This window comes from Ceratotherium simum, chromosome 30 (genome assembly GCF_057802395.1).
Source record: "Ceratotherium simum simum isolate JZ-2026a chromosome 30, ASM5780239v1, whole genome shotgun sequence".
Classification (NCBI taxonomy): domain Eukaryota; kingdom Metazoa; phylum Chordata; class Mammalia; order Perissodactyla; family Rhinocerotidae; genus Ceratotherium; species Ceratotherium simum.
Window position 1 is genome coordinate 1941815 of NC_141929.1, and position 18477 is coordinate 1960291.

The following is an 18477-nucleotide window of genomic DNA, read 5'->3' on the forward strand; positions in this document are numbered from 1 at the left end:
ACATTTACACTTTCAAGGGAAAATGACAATTTTGGAAACTTCTATCTTCCACTAAAAGCTTGGCAACTCTCCATGCTAAAAGACTTTTCTGATGAGAAAGTGATTTTTTTATTGTGAAATTTTTGTTATACGTTATTGTTTGTCAGTCACCATATAAATGCATCCCTCCACCCCTTGTGCCCACCTCCCACCCCCCAGCCCCTGGTAACCACCAAACAGTTCTATCTGTCCATGTGTTGGTTTATCTTCCACATATGAATGAAATCATGAGGTGTTTGTCTTTCTTGAGAAAGTGATGTTTTGATATTATAAAATGAAACGTGTGAACATTTGGAAGCTCTGCATAAATCACTGAAGTGGTATTTTCCAAATGACCAATGCAGATGTTACAAAATCCTGCCCGGGCCAAAGGCCTAAAGTGCAGGACAGACCAATGGATTTCAGTGGAAGCCAGGACAGGAAACATCTTGATGGGCATCAGATTCCACGTCGCGGGTAACCTTGAAGAGATCCCCCGGTCAAGTTTTGGCGTACTGTTAAGAAAGAGTCACAATCATCGGAAAGCTATGCCAATGCGTTTCCATCCACACACCTGTGTGGGGCAGGGGTCCCTCCCAGGCACCAGCCACAGCGACAGAGCGCAGCAGCAGACAGCAGAGCCTGGCTGCTCCACCCATGAAGTCAGACACTACGGAGATTTGCAAAAATGGGAACCAATGCCACTCTCCTCACTAAAAATTTGTTTCAGAAAATAGTTATTTTTCAGAAAAATAAGTTTGCATATAATGGGTTTATTATTGATTTTAAATAAACAAATCTCTTAAAAATTTATCAATTTTAATTTCTAATATGGGTAAATATAGATAGATGAACCCCACATAAACAATAGCTCTTTGGGGTCCTCAATAATTTCTAAGAGCAGGAAAGGGTTCTGAGACACAAAGCTGGAGAACTGCCACCCTGTGTGTGATTCTGCCCTGTGAATGGGAACCCACTGGTGCCAAAGCAGCAGCCGTCCGGCCCAGTGCAGGAAGAGCCTGCTCCAGGCTCAGCGAGACACGGTTCGGCTCTGTTCCATAGGTGACATTAGGGAGTTATTGGGGTAACTCCCATATGTGTTTTCTGCCTTATCCACTGACTCTGGAAAGGAGTCCCCGAGACCACGTGACTTCATCACATCTGCAAAGACAGCCCCGCTGAGTCAGCGAGGATGGCCCCGACACACACCACAAGGGGCTCCCACATTCTGGACCCCACGTTAAAATCAATTCCACCTCCAGAGTCTTTCTCAGACCAGTCCCTTCATCTCCATCCTCAGGCCATCGCCTCAGTTCAGGCTCCCACAAGTTCAGCCGGACAACTAAGAATCCTTCTAGCCCCCTCATTTCCATCTTTGGTTTGCCCTGCACCCTGTACCCCAGTGCATCTGCACAACTCGCCCACAACCCCTGCTCTCACCTCTGACAGCCCCCTGCAGCCTCAAGTTCAAGCCCACAGTCCTTGGCATCGTGTGCGAGGCCACCTTCTCCCACGAACCCCACTGTATCAGAGCAACCTCTGCATTGACGTGCCTACCCCCTATCTGATCTGGGACAGCCACTTGACAGACGCCAAGGGCTGAAGGAATACATGGAGCAGGGCCAGGCTCAGCCTAAACCAGCCTTTTCCTTTTTTCTCTCTTTACTCCATTTTGGGGGCTAATCTCAGAATCGTGGATTTTCCCATCCTTGGAAAGTGATCTGATCTGTATTTTGTGTGTGTGTGTGTGTGTGTGTGTGTGTGTGAGGAGGATCAGCCCTGAGCTAACATCCGATGCCAATCCTCCTCTTTTTGCTGAGGAAGACTTGGCCCTGGGCTGACATCCATGCCCATCTTCCTCTACTTTATATGGGATGCCGCCACAGCATGGCTTGACAAGTGGTACGTCGGTGCGTGCCCGGAATCCGAACCTGTGAACCCCGGGCCACCGAAGCGGAGCCGGCGAAATTAACTGCTTGCACCACTGGGCCAGCCCCAGATCTGCTCTCTTTAGCACAAACTTAATGACGGTGTTCAGCCCCAAGAAGCCCAGGCTAGGAGCATCCTGCGTTTATCCAGGCCGCGTGAATCCAGCCCCGGATCCATTTATCCAGGCGGGCTGTGGCACAGGACAATGCGCGTGCGCGTTTGAAAGCGGGTGAGCGGGCTGGCGCAGCCCCTTGATGAAGGAAATACTTGCCAAGTCAGTGGCTCACGCAGACACCAAGGTGAGTGCGGAGCAGCGATGCCAGTGGCCCGCCCACCTGGCGAGGCCTCCCAGCCACATGCGCACTGTAGCGATGGCCTGTTCAGAGCCCTCGATTTGGAAGACGGGAAGGGCTAGAGGCAGCTGTGTTATTTACTCACCAATTTACCCACATGAACATTCTGTTTCTCCTGAAAGGCAACTGCACTCATCCGAGAGCTGCTTTTGGGACAAGTAATAACCAACGCCGACTGTGATCAACGTGGGCATGACACTGACATGACCCTTCGAGGGCTTCATCTCCTGTGAGGGAGGAAACTGAGGCACAGAGAGCTTACGCAGCAGGTCTAATGTCACACAGCGGGTCAGTGGCAGAGCTGGGATTTAAATCCAGAGTCTGTAACCTTAGCCGCTAAACTATTTCACTGCTTAGTAAGAAATTCTGAGCTTTCCTTTCACTTGGAAATGAGAAATAGGGTTCCAGATCAGGATGGCAGATACTGGGGCAGGGTAACGGGGCGATGGTCAGAGCGTGGCCAGGAGGATGAGCGGGAAGGGGAGCTGCCTGGGACCCAGAAGGAAATACTCTGTAGCTCTGGAATTCCAACGCAGGAAGCCAGGTTCTTTCCCACCCTTGTGAGGGGAGAGCAGGTGTGATGAGCAGAAGGGAAACAGGGCTGGAGGAAGTCTGAGAACAGCAGGGAGTGCTCAGAATCTTACAGAGCTGACCCGGCTCTGAGAAACACGACAGGAAAGGCAAAGAGGAGAGAAGAGAGGGGAGGTCAGGGGTCTCAGCAAGACCAAGGGGTCCAAAGGTAGATCTGGAGAGGACTCTCCTGAGCCAGGTGGATGGCACCGTGAACAGCCAGGCTGCAGGACCAATGGGATCACAGCACCCGGCACACAGGAAGCGCTCAATTAATACTCAGTCCTTGGCACTCTGACGCAGTTCTGTTTTGCTGGTTTACAACAAGACAAAAGCCATTTCTGTTGGAACCATAAACCTTTCAAGGTAGACCAGCACAAGATTCTGGGTGATGTGGCTGGGAGGACCTCTGAAGACTCGAGGAATGCCAGCAGGGGCAGGCGCGAGAGGAGGCCCCCGTTACTGTCCACAGTTAAATATGCACCAGCACGCCTGCCCTGTGCCGGGATTCCCGGGTATCTGCGGAACACAGTATATCATGACTTCTGTACCAGTTTGCTGGGGCGGCGGTAACAGAGCACCAGAACCCGGGCGGCTTAAACCACAGACAGTTATTGTCTCCTGTCCTGGAGGCTGGATGTCTGAGACCAAGGTGTCGGCAGGTGGGTTTCTCCTGAGGCCTCTCCCCTTGGCGTGTAGACACAGTCTTCTCCCAGTGTCCTCACACAGTCCCCTCTGTGCATGTCTGTGTCCTGATCTCCTCTTCTTATAAGGACACCAGTCCTATGGGGTTAGGGCCACCCTAGTGCCCTCATTTAACTTAATCATCTCCTTAAAGGCCCCATCTCCAAATACAGTCACATTCTGAGGTCCTGGGGGTTATGGCTTCAACACACAAATTTTCAGAGAACACAATTCAACCCCTAAGAGCTTCCTTTCAAAACTACTAAATCTTATTTAAAAACACAACACTCACACGGCCCTCCCAGGCGCCAGCGCCCCTAGCACCCTTCCCAGGACTCAGTCCATTTCACCCTCTGAGGTTGGTGCCGCTCTTGCCCATTTCAGGGGTGGACGGCGCAGGCATGGGAGGGGAACTGACCTGCCCAGAGTCTCTCGGCTACAATGTGCTGGGATCAGGATTTGATCCTGGCAGCCTCCCGCTACTCGAGAATCCTTTTCGTGCCCCTTCCCTGCTTGAGACAGCAGCTCCTTCAGAGGATGAGTGGGGTCCTTGATCCCTCCCACTTTTAGAACAGCCTGTGGCTTGACTCCCTGGAGCAGATTGGGAATTCTCTCATCCCTCCTCTTCCTCAGCAGTGCCTCTCAGGGTGACAGCTCTCCAGGTGGTGGCCACCATCACCCCTGCCTCCTTGCAGAGGCTTCCTGGTGGCTCTGACTGGAGCATCAATTCCTCACCCTACACCCATCATGCATCCCCGAAACTAATCCTGAAGCATAAACAAGGAAGGGATTAAAAACCTAGACATCCTCTCTTCTACTGTTCCGTCTCTGCTGATGGAGAGAAAAGGGGAACCATCAACACTTGCTCCCCGCCAGCAATGTCACCTGCCAGCAGGCTCCCAAAACAAAGGGCTGGAAGGAAGCGGGAGTGCGCAGAGGCCGGGGACCTGCGGCGGCCATCCCGCCAGCAGCAGAGCGGGGTCTCAAACACGGGTCTCTCCTCCTCCAGCAGGCAGACATGGGTAGCTGCAAGTGGAATCTAGAAGTGTTACCCGGTGGCTGGCTGGATTTTCCAGGTTCTTTTTTGGCGTTGCAAAGGAATTTGTGAAAGAACACAAGCAAGAAAGTTTCAAGCAGGAGTTTACTCACAAAGCAAAAGACACTTGGAGAGAGGGAGCGGGCAGGCCCAAGGTGAGCAACTGTCCCTGAGGTTTGAGTAATCTGTGGGTTATATAGGCTATGAAGGGGATTACAGAGGGTTGTCCAATTGGCTTGTTGCCTCTTCCCTCACGTCGGGAGGGGGAGTTTTTCCCCTTAGATGGTCTCGATCAGAGCTGTCATGGCATCCATCCTCTGCAAGGGGGGGTCAAAACCGCAATGTAAATTTATGATGATTTTAGTATAATGAGGGTGAGGGCAGGGCAGGGCAGGGCACGTGGGGGCTCTTTGTGCACCAGCTCTGCTGCGGGGGATTTTAGTCCCTCACTACTAGGATAGGTGTCAGGATTTGTGGGTTCCCCTCATAACTAGCTACGTGTCTAGCTGCAAAACAGGACGTTGTGGGTGTTGTGTTGGGTGTTAGGTGGCCCTCAGAGGAGGCTTCTTTTCTGTTGACTTGTCAGCTTTTATCCCTTCCCCTGCTCATGTCTGACTTACTACCTGCCTACAACAAAAGTGGCACGAACTGCTTCTGGAGAACTGAAAAAATGTCCCTCAAAAGGGAGGAGTAGGGACCATGCAGACAGACAAGGCCAGGCCTCAGGCCGAGGTCCTGGCAGGAACGATCTCTTCTGAGTCTCCTCATCAGTGCGACGACCTCGCAGGAGGGCCCTGTGCTTGGATGAATGCTCTGCTGTTGTCATCTTGAAATTCTTCAAAGAAGAACAAGGGGCCCACATTTTCAGTTTGCACTGGGCCCTGTAAATGATGTCACTGGTCCGGCACTCAAGGATGGATTAATGAAGACATGAATAATTAGATGATGGAGGGGAGCCTCAACACTCAACGTTCTGTCAGTGACACACCCTCCCTCCTCCAAGCTCATCTCCACTTCCCCACTCGGGGGCTTCATCTTTCGCTGCCTTTATTGTCACTGGTGCCTAAGTTCAAAACGCCACTTTCAACACATTTATGCCTGATTTAAAGAGTGTATTTTGGTTGCAAAACTGAAGGGCAAACATTTTTAGATGAGCAGTTCAGCAAAGACGACGTCCATGGCTCTAACACAACGAGCATGTCCCTAACCCTCAGACAACAGGGGAGCCCGTTCAAGTCAATAAACCTAAAGCCAGCCATGGCTCTGAGCCCCCAATTCATCACCACACCCCTTGAAGTTCAGACATAAAATCCCAGCAGTCAGAACAGCTTTACTGAGGTGTCACTGGCCCAAAAGTAAGTGCACACGTGTTAAGTGTACAGCTGGATGAGCGCTGATACCTCTGCGCACCTGTGAAGCCACCACCCCAATCAACGTGACAGACGTATCCACCCTGCAAGTTTCCTCATGCCCCACCACTCTATCTGCCCCTGCCCCCTAGGCCCACCCCATAACCAGTGGTCTGCTTCCTGTTGCTGCAGATTGGTCGGCATCTCCCAGAACTGTTATAAGTGGAAACTGCCATGATCTTTTACCCATCTTTTTCCCTCTGGCTCTACCCCTAGGCCCTTGACATGTCTTGTGCTTCCTCCCATCACACTCCTCGAGGCCTCAGACACCTTTTGTTGCCCCCTCCACTGCTGGTCCAGATCTTCCATCACAGACCGCCATGGTCTGTGTCGCAAGGGATGATGGCTGTCATGGACCACCGAGATAACCTTTTAGGGGTCTCCCTGCCTGCAGACGGTCCTTGCTGCAGTTCATCCACGTCACCAATTACATCTGTTTTTGAGACACAGTTACAACCGTGTCGTTCTCCAGACTGAAAGCCAGACCTGTCTCCGAGTCTGTGGGACCTCAGCATTCACAGTGTCTTCCCGTGACGCCCTGCCGTCACTTGTGGCCTCTCCAGCCACTGTCTCTGCTGTGCTGTTGTTCACTTTTCAGGAGCCGTCCTATCTCCACAACACGGTTGTCAGCGTCCTGAGGGCAGAGTTTGATGCTGCCTTCCCTGCCTCCCCTGATGCTGTGCCGTGCTGGAGGGGACCCCAACAAAGACTTGTGAATGAACAGAGAGGAGTGTACACAACTTCAGCAGAGTTCAGAAGAGACTCAGAGGCTTTAGGACCTGCCGTTCTGGGATTATTAGAAGGCTCTACAGCTTCTCCCAGAAAAGGGAGAGAACGGAAGGATAATTTTGAAAGCTCGAAAGTAGGAAGGCCAGGGTGACCTCACACCGGTGCTCACACGAAGCGTGGACCGAGCTCTGTTTCCTACCAGTCTGGAACACGCACACCCTTTAAACGTTGATGTTTCCATTTCCGCCGCTAACCCCGCTCCCCTCTCCTGCTCACCTTTCCCAGGATGCTGGCAGGTGCTCTGCAGCTGCAAATGCTTGGTCCTAGCCAAGTTGGCCCTGGATCCCCAAAACATTGAATTCATCCTGTAAAGAGAGTAGTGATCCTTAGAGATGTAACTGGGTGTGAGAACAGCAAGGCTCGGAACAGGTGCAGTGCTTCTCAGACCACAGAGGAAGCACGGCCGTCAAGGAGCCAGAAGGGGCAGATCCACCTAGAACTTTAGAGAACTAGTCGGAGTTCTCAAAGCAAGTGGTGGAGGCTGGGGGTTCATTTTTTGATGATGAGTTGGACAAATTATGGTACCTCTAGACGACAAAACCAGAGAGCTCTTTTGTACTAAATTAGGATGTTCTCCAAGAAACTCGTAAGAGGAAAAAGCAGGGTGGGAAAAAAGCTATTTGCTTGTATTATGCATAAAATGTTGATGGAAAGATACACAAAGAATGGATAACAATGATACTTCTGGGAACAGACTGGGTGGCTGAGGCCAGGGTGGGACTGGCCATATTGCATACTCTATCTTGACTGAAATCGGAACCATTTTAAAGCTAAAAATAAATTTTTATAAACGGAAAGGGGAAATTGGGAGTAATTGCTTAATAGGTATGGAGTTTCAGTTTAGGATAACGAAAAGTTCTGGAGATGGATGGTGGTGACGGTTGCACAACAATGGGAATGTACTCAATGCCAGACAACCGTACATTAAAATGGTTAAAATAGTAAACGTGACATCTATTTTACCGCAATAAAAAAACCCAAGGTAAATATAAACGTGGCACTCCATTGCAACCATGAAAAAAGAGTCCTTGCTTATATGGAGCTTAAAAAGGGGAGTGGGCTGGGGCCAGCCCCGTGGCTTAGCAGTTAGGTGCGCCAGCTCAGCTACTGGCAGCCCAGGTTCGGATCCCAGGCGCGCACAGAGGCACTGCTTCTCCTGCAGTGCTGAGGCTGCCTCCCACATGCAGCAACTAGAAGGATGCGCAACTATGACATAGAACTGTCTACTGGGGCTTTGGGGAGAAAAAAAAGGAGGAGGATTGGCAATAGATGTTAGCTCAGAGCCGGTCTTCCTCAGCAAAAAGAGGAGGATTGGCATGGATGTTAGCTCAGGGCTGATCTTCCTCACACACAAAAAAGGGGGGGGGGGCTTTGAAAGCACCTATCTCTGAAGCAGCTCATCTCTTAGCAGCACCCCCACCCCCACTCAGCAGCACTGGTCAGCCAGTGGGGTGGGGAGTCCTTGGGGCCCGTGGGAGGCGGGGCGCAGGCTAGGAGATTCTGGGGGGCCAGTCAGGGGGACCCTCAGTCTGCGGGGCACGGGGAGACCCCCGGAGGCCACGTCCTGGCGCGCTAGGAGCCGCCTGCCCTTCAGCCCCGCCAGCACTGCGCGCGGTCACCCCGAGTCTCCCAACCGGAGCAGCTAGGAGTGTCGGACCTCGCAGGGCCCAGTCATCCCCGCCGGGGTAGACGGCCCGCCGCCTCCCTCAGCCCAGGACCACCCCGCAGGGTGCCGAGCACATGACACTTCCGCCCGCCAGGAACACGCCTCTCAGCCCGGTCCGGCCTCGATCACGGGAAGGCGCCGCCATGCGCATGCGCAGACCCGGCACCTGCGCAGTCTCGGCGCCTGGGCCAGCCCCCGCTGCTGGGGCGGCCTCGCGCCTGCGCAGAGCTAGAGCCTGCACGGACTCCTTGTCAGGCTAGATCCCCGCGCCTGCGCAGAGCCGACACGTGTTCGCCGGCCAGCGGAGGCGGGCTCAACGTCGGCAGCCCATCGTTCGATCTCGCTGATTGGCTGAGAGGTGGAGCGTGAGCCGAACCCGCCGCTGGTTGGACGGCGCGCGAACAGCTGTGGCCGCGCGGGCCAATCGCAGGGCGGCGGGGGCGCGGGTCTGGCCAGTTGGCGGCAGCAGGTGGAGGGCGCTGTGTTGTTTGGCCATGGCGTCGGAGAAGCCGATTGTGGCCGTGACTTGCACCGCGCCGGTGAACATCGCTGTCATCAAGTACTGTGAGTGCGCGGGTCCGGGACACTCGGTGGTCACGGTCTGACATAGGACGGACGTCCACCCCCGGGGGGCCAGGACACTCGGTGGACACGGTCCCGACGGGACGTCCACCCCCGCGGGGTCGGGGCACTCGGTGGACACGGTCTGCCGCAGGACGTCCATCCCTGAGGGTCTTGCTCACCTCGGCCTGCTCCAGAATGGTCCGTAAATGGGTTCATTCAGGATGCAGCCTTTGAGGACTGGCTCTTTTCACTCATAACTTCTGGAGATTCGTCCAGGTGGTTGCAGGCATTCTTACTCCTCAACTTCAGCGCTGAGTGCTGTTCCCTGGTGTGGACGGCCACAGTTCGCTTAGCCACACACCCTTTGAAAGGCAGCTGGTTGTTTCCACTTTTGCACTATTATGAATAAAGCTGCTATAAACTTTTGTGTATGGGTTTGTGTGTGACCCTAAGTTTTCGTTCTTCTAGGATAAATGCCCAGGAGTGCAACGGCTGGGTCTAGGATAGTTGCACCTTTAGTCTTTTTAAAGCAACTGTTAAGCTGTTTTCCCGAGTGGCTGTACCATTTACATTCCCACCAACAGCATGAATGGGATCTGGGTGTTCAGCATTTGGTGTTGTCTCTGGTTTTTATTTCAGCCATTTTGATAGGTGTGTGGTGCTATCTCATTGTGGTTTTTGTTTTTTAATGATTTTATTTATTTATTTATTTTTTTCCCCAAAGCCCCAGTAGATAGTTGTATGTCATAGTTGCACAGCCTTCTAGTTGCTGTATGTGGGATGTGGCCTCAGCATGGCCAGAGAAGCGGTGCGTCGGTGCACGGCCGGGATCCAAACCCGGGCCGCCAGCAGCGGAGCGCGCGCACTTAACCGCTAAGCCAGGGGGCCGGCCCTCATTGTGGTTTTTGTTTGCGTTTTCTGCTGGCCAGTGGGGTTGGGCACCTTCTCAGGGCTTATTTGCCATCTGTGTGTCCTCTCCATCTCATTGGTCCGTGTTCTAATGGGTTGTGTGCTTTTTACCATTAAATATTGAGAGTTCATTGTGTATTTTAGGTATTGATCCTTTGTGGGATATGTGGATTGTGAATGTTTTCTCCCAGTCTGTAGCTTGTCTTTTCATCCTCCTAACAGGATCTTTGAAAGAGCCAAAGTTTTTAAAATTTTGGTGAAGTCCGGTGTTTTTCCATTTGTGGATCATGCTTCTGGTGTCCAGTCTGAGACCTCTCTGCCAGCCCTACATCCTGAAGATTTTCTCCTATGTTTTTTTCTAAAAGTTTTATAGTTTTACTTTTTAAATGTAAATCTGTGATCCATTTTGAGTTATTTTTTGTATAAGGTCTGAGACTTGGGTCCAGGTTCATTTTTTGGCCTATGGATGTTCACTTATTCCAGCAGTGTTTGCTGAGAAGGCTGTCCCTCCTCCATTGAATTGCTTTTGCAGTTCTGTCAAAAACCAGCTGGGTCTATGTATGTGGGTTTCTTTCTGGGCTCTCATAGATTACCTGCCAGATACTAGTCTTTATTATCTCCTCTTGCTGTTTGCCATCCCCAGAGATCCCACACAAAAGTGCAGCACATTGTGTGTGCTTAATAAAGAGTTTTGAAATTTTGGACTTTCAGGAAGGTTTACTGTGTTTATTGTGATCTGCCAGGAGTGGAAGAGCTCAGCAGAAGTGGGTGATTCTGAGTAATTCCAGGGAGTACGGGCAGGGAGATTTGAGGAGTTTTCAGTCACTGGGGTCCTTCCTGTTGGGGAGGAGAAGGCAAAGGCCTTACAATAAGAGCACCCAGTGCCTGGTAGGCCCTCCAAGGTGATTCGTTGAATGAGTGAAAGAAGGTGAAGCAGAATCAATGAAGCAGGGAGATGGACTGGCCTCCAGCTCAGCTCTGGGACCTGGAGCTCAGTGAAGTAGGGAGCAATCCAGGAGGGCTGCCTGAAGGCTGGGGCACAGCAGGAAGAGGACTTAGATTGTGCAGTGAGAGAACAGGGTCCAGATGGATGGGGGAGCTGTGGGATGGGAGTAGGGGTGACTGCGGAATGTAGGTGGGGAGGGGTGGGGCATTGGTGGGCAGGGGCAATAGTACACTGGTTTGCAGGGCCCAGAAACTGATTGCCTTTGCCTTGGGTTGTCTGTTCCAGGGGGAAAGCGAGATGAGGAGCTGATCCTGCCCATCAACTCCTCTCTGAGTGTCACTTTGCACCAGGACCAGGTTAGTATGGACTGGACTGGCAATAAACACCGAAATAAATATTGATTAAACTTCTCTTAAACTTTTTTTAACAATTGGTAGCAATATATCCCCAGCCAATGAATGGTGTCCATTCCATCCCCCCTGTTAGGAAGGCTCACCGCACATGCACACACACGCACTCGTGCCCCCGGGTCTCCTCTGGAGGTCCGTGTCCCCTCATTCTCCGAGCCTAGCCCTGTGGCTCTGCTGTGGGAGATGGAAGCGTGGGCCACACTCTGTGTAGTGAGCCAGCCTGGGGCCCAGCCTGCCATGTGTCTGCCGGCCTTCCCTACTGCCCGGCCCCAGACACCTCGGCCTCCTCCTCCCTGCTCTCCTGAGTGGGCGCCCGTGAAGGGCCGTGGTGGAAAGGCCTCCACAGCAGAACGGGGGGCTTGGCTGGCACCCGCCCTGAAGTTGCCCCGCATTTTCTTTCTCAGTTAAAAACCACCACGACGGCCGCCATCAGCAAGGACTTCGCCGAGGACCGGATTTGGCTAAATGGCCAGGAGGAAGACGTGGGGCAGCCGCGCCTGCAGGCCTGCCTGAGGGAGAGTGAGTGGGGGTCCCCTGAGGGATGGCAGGGCCAGGCCAAGCCCGCTCCGTCCCCTCGTCCCTTCCTCGCTCTAGGCACAGAAGGTGCTGTCGCCTCCTTGCCCCTACCTGGCTCCCTGAGCCCCGGGGACAGGGCAGTGCCTGTCAGCACGGGCCCGGTTTGGGGCTGGGGTCTGGGCCTTCCCCGAGAAGGAGGGCTCAGTGGGGCCCCTGCCCTTCCTGACCCGCAGCAGGTGAGGTGCCAGGGGCAGGGAGTGTCGGCTCTGCCCGGTGACCGTCTCCCCGCCCTGCAGTCCGCCGCCTGGCCCGGAAGCGGAGGAGCAGTGGTGATGAGGACCCGCTGCCCCTCAGCGTCAGCTACAAGGTCCACGTCGCGTCGGTGAACAACTTCCCCACGGCCGCAGGCCTGGCCTCCTCGGCGGCGGGCTATGCCTGCCTAGGTGGGTGCCCACAGGGAGACCCCGGGCCCCCAGAGTGCTGTGCCGCAGCAGGTGGTGCCTCATGCTCTTGCAGCCTTCAGGGAGCCCCTGCCACACAAGGCTGAGGCCTCGGTCACCTCACATTTCTGAAGGTTAAAATCTTCTGGGGGCTCCATGTATAGGACCCTCTAGGTTGTATGTGACAGAAACCCACCTCAAACCAGCTTAAGCTTAAAGTAGGAATGATTTTTTGACTTATGTAACAGAATTCCAAGGAGTGCAGCTGGCTTCAGGTGCAGCTGGCTCCGGGCTCTCTGACAGCCCCGTTAGGAATCCATCTCTCTCTGTCTAAATCCCAGCTCTGCTCTCCTCTGCGCTGGCTTACTTTCCAGCAGGGCCTCCAGCCTGAGGGCAAAGCCGGTCACCACAGCGGCAGGCTCACACCGTCCTCATAGCCACTGAGACCAGTGGCCCAGCTTGGCTCATGTGCCCATGCCTGAACCACCCTTGGTGACTAGGGGGTGGGCGAACCAGGCCAGGAAGGGCCTCAGTTTCGGGGGGCAGAGAGCTTGCCTCGTGGACCCCCAGCTCCATCCTGGCATCCCACCCTTGACCAGGCCCAGGGCTGCTCCCTCACGCCCCGCCCTGCCGGTGCCCTGAGTGGGCACGTTCCTCAGGCCCTTATGCCTAGGTCCCTGCCCCAGATGGCACCCTGAGAGCCCAACTTGGTGTCTTTCCTTAGAGAAGCTGTCTCTGGCCCCTCGCTGCTCAGTCCTCAGGCCCCCAAGGGTGGTTCCATCTGTGGCAGCCCTGCAGGCTCGGGTGGTCTTTGTGTGTCCAGAGCACCTCTGAGAATGCTAGGTGGGTGGGTGGGTGGCTGGGCGGGTGAGCCAGTGAATGCTAACCATGGGAGCTGGTGGCCGAAGCTCCGCCGTCTCAGAATTTCTCATTTCCTGTGGGAGCATCCTCGTGCGGCACAAGCTCAGCCTGCGCCGGCACCCCCGCCCACCTGAGCCCCCCTCCTTTGCCTGCAGCATACGCCCTGGCCCGAGTCTATGGGGTCGAGAGTGACCTCTCGGAGGTGGCTCGTCGAGGCTCGGGCAGTGCCTGCCGGAGCTTGCACGGCGGCTTTGTGGAGTGGCAGATGGGGGAGCGGGCTGACGGGAAGGACAGCGTCGCCCGACAGGTGGCCCCCGAGTTGCACTGGCCCGAACTCCGAGTCCTCATCCTTGTGGTGAGTGAGACTGGCCGTGCAGCCAGGGGTCCTCACAGGCCGTGCTGGGAGCGGGAGGAGGGATGGCGTTCCCTGGCTCGCGGGCTTGGGGTGCTAGGAACGTGCCTCTCATCGAGCGTTAGGAATGACTCCCATGCAGCAAGGGCTGCTGACCTGGACGCGGCCATTCCCAGAGCTCCATTGTCTCTGCCACGGTCAGAAGGCCACTGGTCAGGAGACCTGGCTCCCACCGCACTTCCCCACCAGCTGAGGGGAGGGGCGGGACAGGACAGGATGGGATGGGACGGGTGGGTGGTTGGGTGTTTAGGGCTGGGGGCCTCAGGGCGTGGTCCAGCCTGTCTCCACCTCGCAGGTGAGTGCCGAGAAGAAGCTGATGGGCAGCACGGTGGGCATGCAGACCAGTGTGGAGACCAGCCCCCTGCTCAGGGTAAGGCTGGCACCAGGGTGGACAGGCAGCCCCCAGGGCACGTCCTGTACGTCGCGACACGCCAGGCTCTGTTACGTCCTTCGAAGCTAAGGCTCATCCGCTCTGCTGAGCCCCTGTGGACACTGGATGCTGACGTGGGGTGGGATTGAGGCCTGAGCTGCCGAGCTGGGGCTCTGACCCAGAACCCGAGCTCCTGACACTCTGCTGCGGAGCCGCCAGCTCCTCACGGAAAGCGCTGTGCCTTGCAGTTCCGGGCCAAGGCCGTGGTGCCGGCACGCATGGCAGAGATGACCCGCTGCATCAAGGAGCGGGACTTCCAGGGCTTCGGCCAGCTGACCATGAAGGACAGCAACCAGTTCCACGCCACCTGCCTGGACACCTTCCCGCCCATCTCTTACCTCAGCGACACCTCCAGGCGCATCATCCACCTGGTGCATCGCTTCAATGCCCACCACGGGCAGACCAAGGCAAGGGTGGTACAGGTTGGGGCTGGCACTGACCCGCACCCACTGGGAAACCCGCAGGGGCTCCTGAGGCTTCGAGCTGCAGTAAAACCACGTCGTGAGGCAGCATGAGGTGTCTGTGACAGCCTCGCAGAGCCTGCTGGTCGCTGCTGCACACAGGGCATCCATGGATTCCATCTTGCCTGTTTTGTTTTGGTTGCATGACCCCCTGAGGGATTGCAGCCCACGCTCCGGGGCACCGGTGTGGGAAGCCCCTCGCTCACCCCACCGCCCCACTCAGCCTGGCCCCGCGGGCGCTTGGGAGCTGGTCTGGGCCCCAGCCCTGCAGTGGGAGGCCGGGGTCTCCGAGGCAGATGAGAGGGGCTGAGCCGGGCACAGCCACCATGCAGACTGTCACGGTGACCACCTGGCTTCCAGGTGGCGTACACATTCGATGCGGGCCCCAACGCCGTGATCTTCACCCTGGACAACACCGTGGCCGAGTTTGTGGCTGCATTGAGGCACAGCTTCCCCCCCGAGTCCAATGGAGACAAGTGAGTCCTGTGGGTCCCCCCATTTGGGAGGCCGTGGAGGGAGGAGCGGGGTCTTCTGCTGAGATCGGGGTGCTGAACAGGGAATCCCACAACAGGCGTTGATCCCCCGGGGACCACAGGCAGCGTGTCACCAAGTGTGCCTAGCTGTGATTGTGGATGCATCTCCATCATGTCCCAGCCCCGTGATCACATGCACACTCCCCAGTGCAGCATCACAACTCCTGTGTGGATGCGCCCGTGGCCCCGCTGTGACAATGGCATTTGGGTTCCCTCCACCCCGCTGTTCTCACGTTCTCTGTTCTCAGCTGGGGACACCTCCCTGCTGGGCCTGCTGGAAGTGTGTGGGCTCGTCTTGTCTGTCACCATCACTGAGGCAGCACTGACATCTGGGGGGCGGGGGCTGGAATTCTAGCCTCCCCCCTGTGGGACAGTCCCAGAGGCCAAGGGGCCTCTGATCTCACTGCCCTGTCCCCCGAGGGGTGGTTTGCAGATCCTCGCTGTCCTGAGGGACACGGGGACAGACCCACGCCTACACTGAAGCATCTCCCTAAGCAGAGCTGCCCCGCTGGGCGTAGCAGTAGCCATGGGCTAGGAATGAAAGGACACCGAAACCCTGCAGAGGTTTTCTGAAACTGTCCCCTCACGTGACCCCAGGCAGGCCCTCGGTCATCCCTGCTTAGGTTTTTTTGTGGTAAAATACACATAACATACAATTACCATCTTGACCGCTTTGAAGCGTACAGACCAGTGGTGTTAAGTACAGTCAGTGTCATGCAACCAGCACTTCCCTCTAGTTCCAGAACTTTTCATCACCCCAAAAGAAACCCCATGCCCATTGGCAGTCACAACCCACCCCCAGCGCCCAACAGCCACTTCTGTGCTTCCTGTGTGGACCTGCCTGTTCTGAGACCCCCCTGTGGATGGATCCCTGTACGGCCTGCCTTCCTTTTCAGGTTTCTGAAAGGGCTGCCCGTGAGGCCTGCCCCGCTCTCAGACGAGCTTAAAGCTGCACTGGGCATGGACCCCACCCCGGGAGGCGTCAAATACATCATAGCCACTCAGGTGAGGCCTGGTACCTGGCCCTCGGCCCAGCACAGTGGGCAGGGGCGTCCACCGGGCGAAAGGCTCCCTTCACGCCCTGCCTCGGCGGGAAGCCGGCTTGCTAACAGCAGAGGAGCAGCAGTGACGGCCCCGTCGGTCCTCAGAGCATGTGGCCCATTGCGGTTTGTTTCGTCCAGTCTCTCGCTCACCTTCAAAGTGGACATTGAAGGACACCCTGCGAGGGGCAGTGCTGAGGGTGGAGAGCAGGACTGGGATGGTGGAGACTTGGGATAGGCAGGTGCTGGGGATCCTGGGGACCCTTGGGGCCCCCCCCCCCCCCCCCCGCCGCCCCGGGAGCGGATCAGGATTCCTGCTCAGAGTGCTGAGCCAGGATTTCACTCGGATCCGCCCTATTCCAGGTTCCATGACCTTTGCACCCAGGCTGTGGTCTCACCTCCGCCCTGGGACTCACTGTCCACCCTGAGTCTGGGTGACGGGGGCCGACTGACCGGGCACTCGCAGTGGGGAGACCACGTGGCTCTGCGCGAAGGAGCTGGGACAAGGCCTGGGTGTCCCTACGCAGATGTTAGCTTCTGACCTCACTTACCTAGCAGGTGGGGGGTACATTCTGTCCCTCCCTGTCCCCCTGACCTGACATTGATTCCTGTACACCCCAGGTAGGGCCTGGGCCTCAAATCCTGGATGACCCTCACGCTCACCTCCTGGGTCCCGATGGCCTGCCGAAGCCAGCTGTTTGACTGCCTCCTCGACGGGAGCCCCGGCTGCTGCTTGGGAAGGGGACGCTTCGCTGGGACTGGGGAACCGGGTGTGGCAGCCGACCAGGCTGTGCTTGTTGGGACTTGTGGGTGGCCGCCCGGCTCCGAGCCGGGCAATGTGCTGTGGTTGAGTTGGGGCAGTGGACTGGCCACCTGCAGTTGTCCAGGTGGTGAGGAGCAGCCCTGCCCCCTGTGCCTCACCCTTCCCAGCCTTCACCCAGCCCTTTGCCAAGATGAGAGCTGGGAGGGGAGCTGGGAGCAGCTCAACACCTGAGGACCAAGCCAGCTGGGAGTGGAGCTGCCAGGGCAGCATCCTGGGGAAGGGGTCTCTGGCCCCGCGCTCTGGGCTGCTCCCACTGCCCCGGAACAGCAGCTCGATCATTGGCGCTGACGGGGAGTCAGGCGTCCGTCCTCGGAGCTGGAGGACAGGTCACTGTGCAGGGAGCAGCCTCCACAGGCCTCCAGAAACCTCCACCAAGTGGTTCCAGCATGATGGCCGCCAGGGCTCCTCTGCCAGGCTGGGGGCCGGACCTTGAGCTTGGGCCACAAGGTGTGGATGGAACGTTTCTCTATAAGAAGGCCTGTAGTGTGCCTCGGGCGGGAGGTGGGAGAGCAGCACCAAGGTTCCAGCATCCCCTGGGAGCCCCTGTGGCCGGCCACTGGGAATAAAGCCAGCGTGGGTGACTTCCTGCTGGTGCTTCCGCTTGGTTCCTGCGCAGTGTTCCGGGGTCCCTGCTCTGAGGGCCTGTGCCGGGCAGTGGGCAGCACTCACCCAGAGGACCAGGGAGGGCCTGGGCAGCGCCTCCCCTCCTGCTGTTTTCTGCCTCTTGAGCTCCCCTTCAGTTACCCAGCCATTCACCCCGCCCACTTCCTAAAGATCTGCGCGGGCGGGTGGTGGAGGAGGAGCTAGGCACCTGCCCTCCCACCCGCCTCTCCCCACTCCCCTGAGGGTCGGATGCCTCAGGGCGGGTGAGGCTGCTGCCTGGATCGGGTTCTGGTCTGTGACCCTGAATGCGGCAGGCGGAGGAGGGACATGATAAAGGGATGGGACCCAGCACTCCTGCGTTGAGGATTTCCCCAGAAGCTTCTCACGTGCTGTCCCCTCCCTGTTAGTCCTGTGAGCAGAGGGTTGCCTGTAGTCTGCCAGAGGAGAAAGTGGGGACTGGACCTGCCACCGTCCTTAGTCGCTGATCTCCAGAGAGGGAGGGGCTGCCCAGGCTCAGGGGTCTCCTGTCTGAGGCCCTGCTCCCTGGTGGGGAGACCACAGTGGACATGGTGAAGGCTCTGGACCTTTGTAAACCCTTTTGGGAGCCCGACCTGCTCATACCTTTTCTGGGTGACGCCCCATAGACACCTGCGGGACCCTTGGTCTGCAAGCTCCAGAGAGAGCTCAGCGTTGTGGGGGTGACTGCCTCCTGAGACAGGCTGCTCCCCTTGTGGCACAGCCCACCAGGAACCACCCTTGTCACAAGCCCCCGGAGATGCTTAGGAAGCCCCGATTAACGGCAGAGGGCAGAGCTGGCAGGGTAGGCGCCTGGCACAAAGTGAGCATCAAATGGTGGCCTCCCTGCGGGGCGCCCGAGGAGGTGCTGGAAGGAGGAAGTGAGCGGGGAGGCCTGGGCCTCGGAGGCTGGACCCGGCACGCAGAACCCGCCGAGGAAGCCGGCCCAGTGGGGCTGGGCCTCATCCCGAGCTCCCGGGCCGGGCTCTCGGGGAGCAAGTCTCCTGCGTCAGCACCCCGAGACGTCGGATCCCACCGGCCCAGCCAGTCTGTCTCCTGG

General features: G+C 56.6%; 1 protein-coding gene and 1 long non-coding RNA gene across 2 annotated transcripts; one reads left to right on the forward strand and one right to left on the reverse strand.

Moving 5' to 3' along the window:
• Positions 1 to 4265: 4265 nt before the first annotated feature.
• LOC147913076 (uncharacterized) lies at positions 4266 to 8555 on the reverse strand. Its single transcript, XR_015549109.1, has 3 exons — positions 8446 to 8555; positions 7005 to 7093; positions 4266 to 4907 (listed from the first exon to the last, which is right to left on the reverse strand). It is a non-coding gene; the product is annotated as an uncharacterized LOC147913076 (long non-coding RNA).
• A 353-nt stretch (positions 8556 to 8908) lies between these two features.
• Positions 8909 to 18435, forward strand: MVD (mevalonate diphosphate decarboxylase). Its single transcript, XM_004437124.3, has 10 exons — positions 8909 to 9018; positions 11159 to 11229; positions 11688 to 11802; positions 12096 to 12242; positions 13256 to 13455; positions 13808 to 13882; positions 14131 to 14349; positions 14764 to 14879; positions 15833 to 15941; positions 16598 to 18435. The coding sequence occupies exons 1-10, from the start codon at positions 8949 to 8951 to the stop codon at positions 16676 to 16678; spliced, it is 1203 nt and encodes a 400-aa protein (XP_004437181.1). The 5' UTR covers positions 8909 to 8948; the 3' UTR covers positions 16679 to 18435.
• The last annotated feature ends 42 nt before the right edge of the window (positions 18436 to 18477 follow it).

Excerpts from the sequence above, each read along its gene's own strand:
- MVD (XM_004437124.3), top strand. The coding sequence starts at position 8,949 with ATGGCGTCGGAGAAGCCGATTGTGGCCGTGACTTGCACCGCGCCGGTG. Across the intron at positions 13,456-13,807 it reads TCCGAGTCCTCATCCTTGTG|GTGAGTGCCGAGAAGAAGCT; the intron begins GTGAGTGAGACT and ends TCCACCTCGCAG. Across the intron at positions 15,942-16,597 it reads AATACATCATAGCCACTCAG|GTAGGGCCTGGGCCTCAAAT; the intron begins GTGAGGCCTGGT and ends TGTACACCCCAG.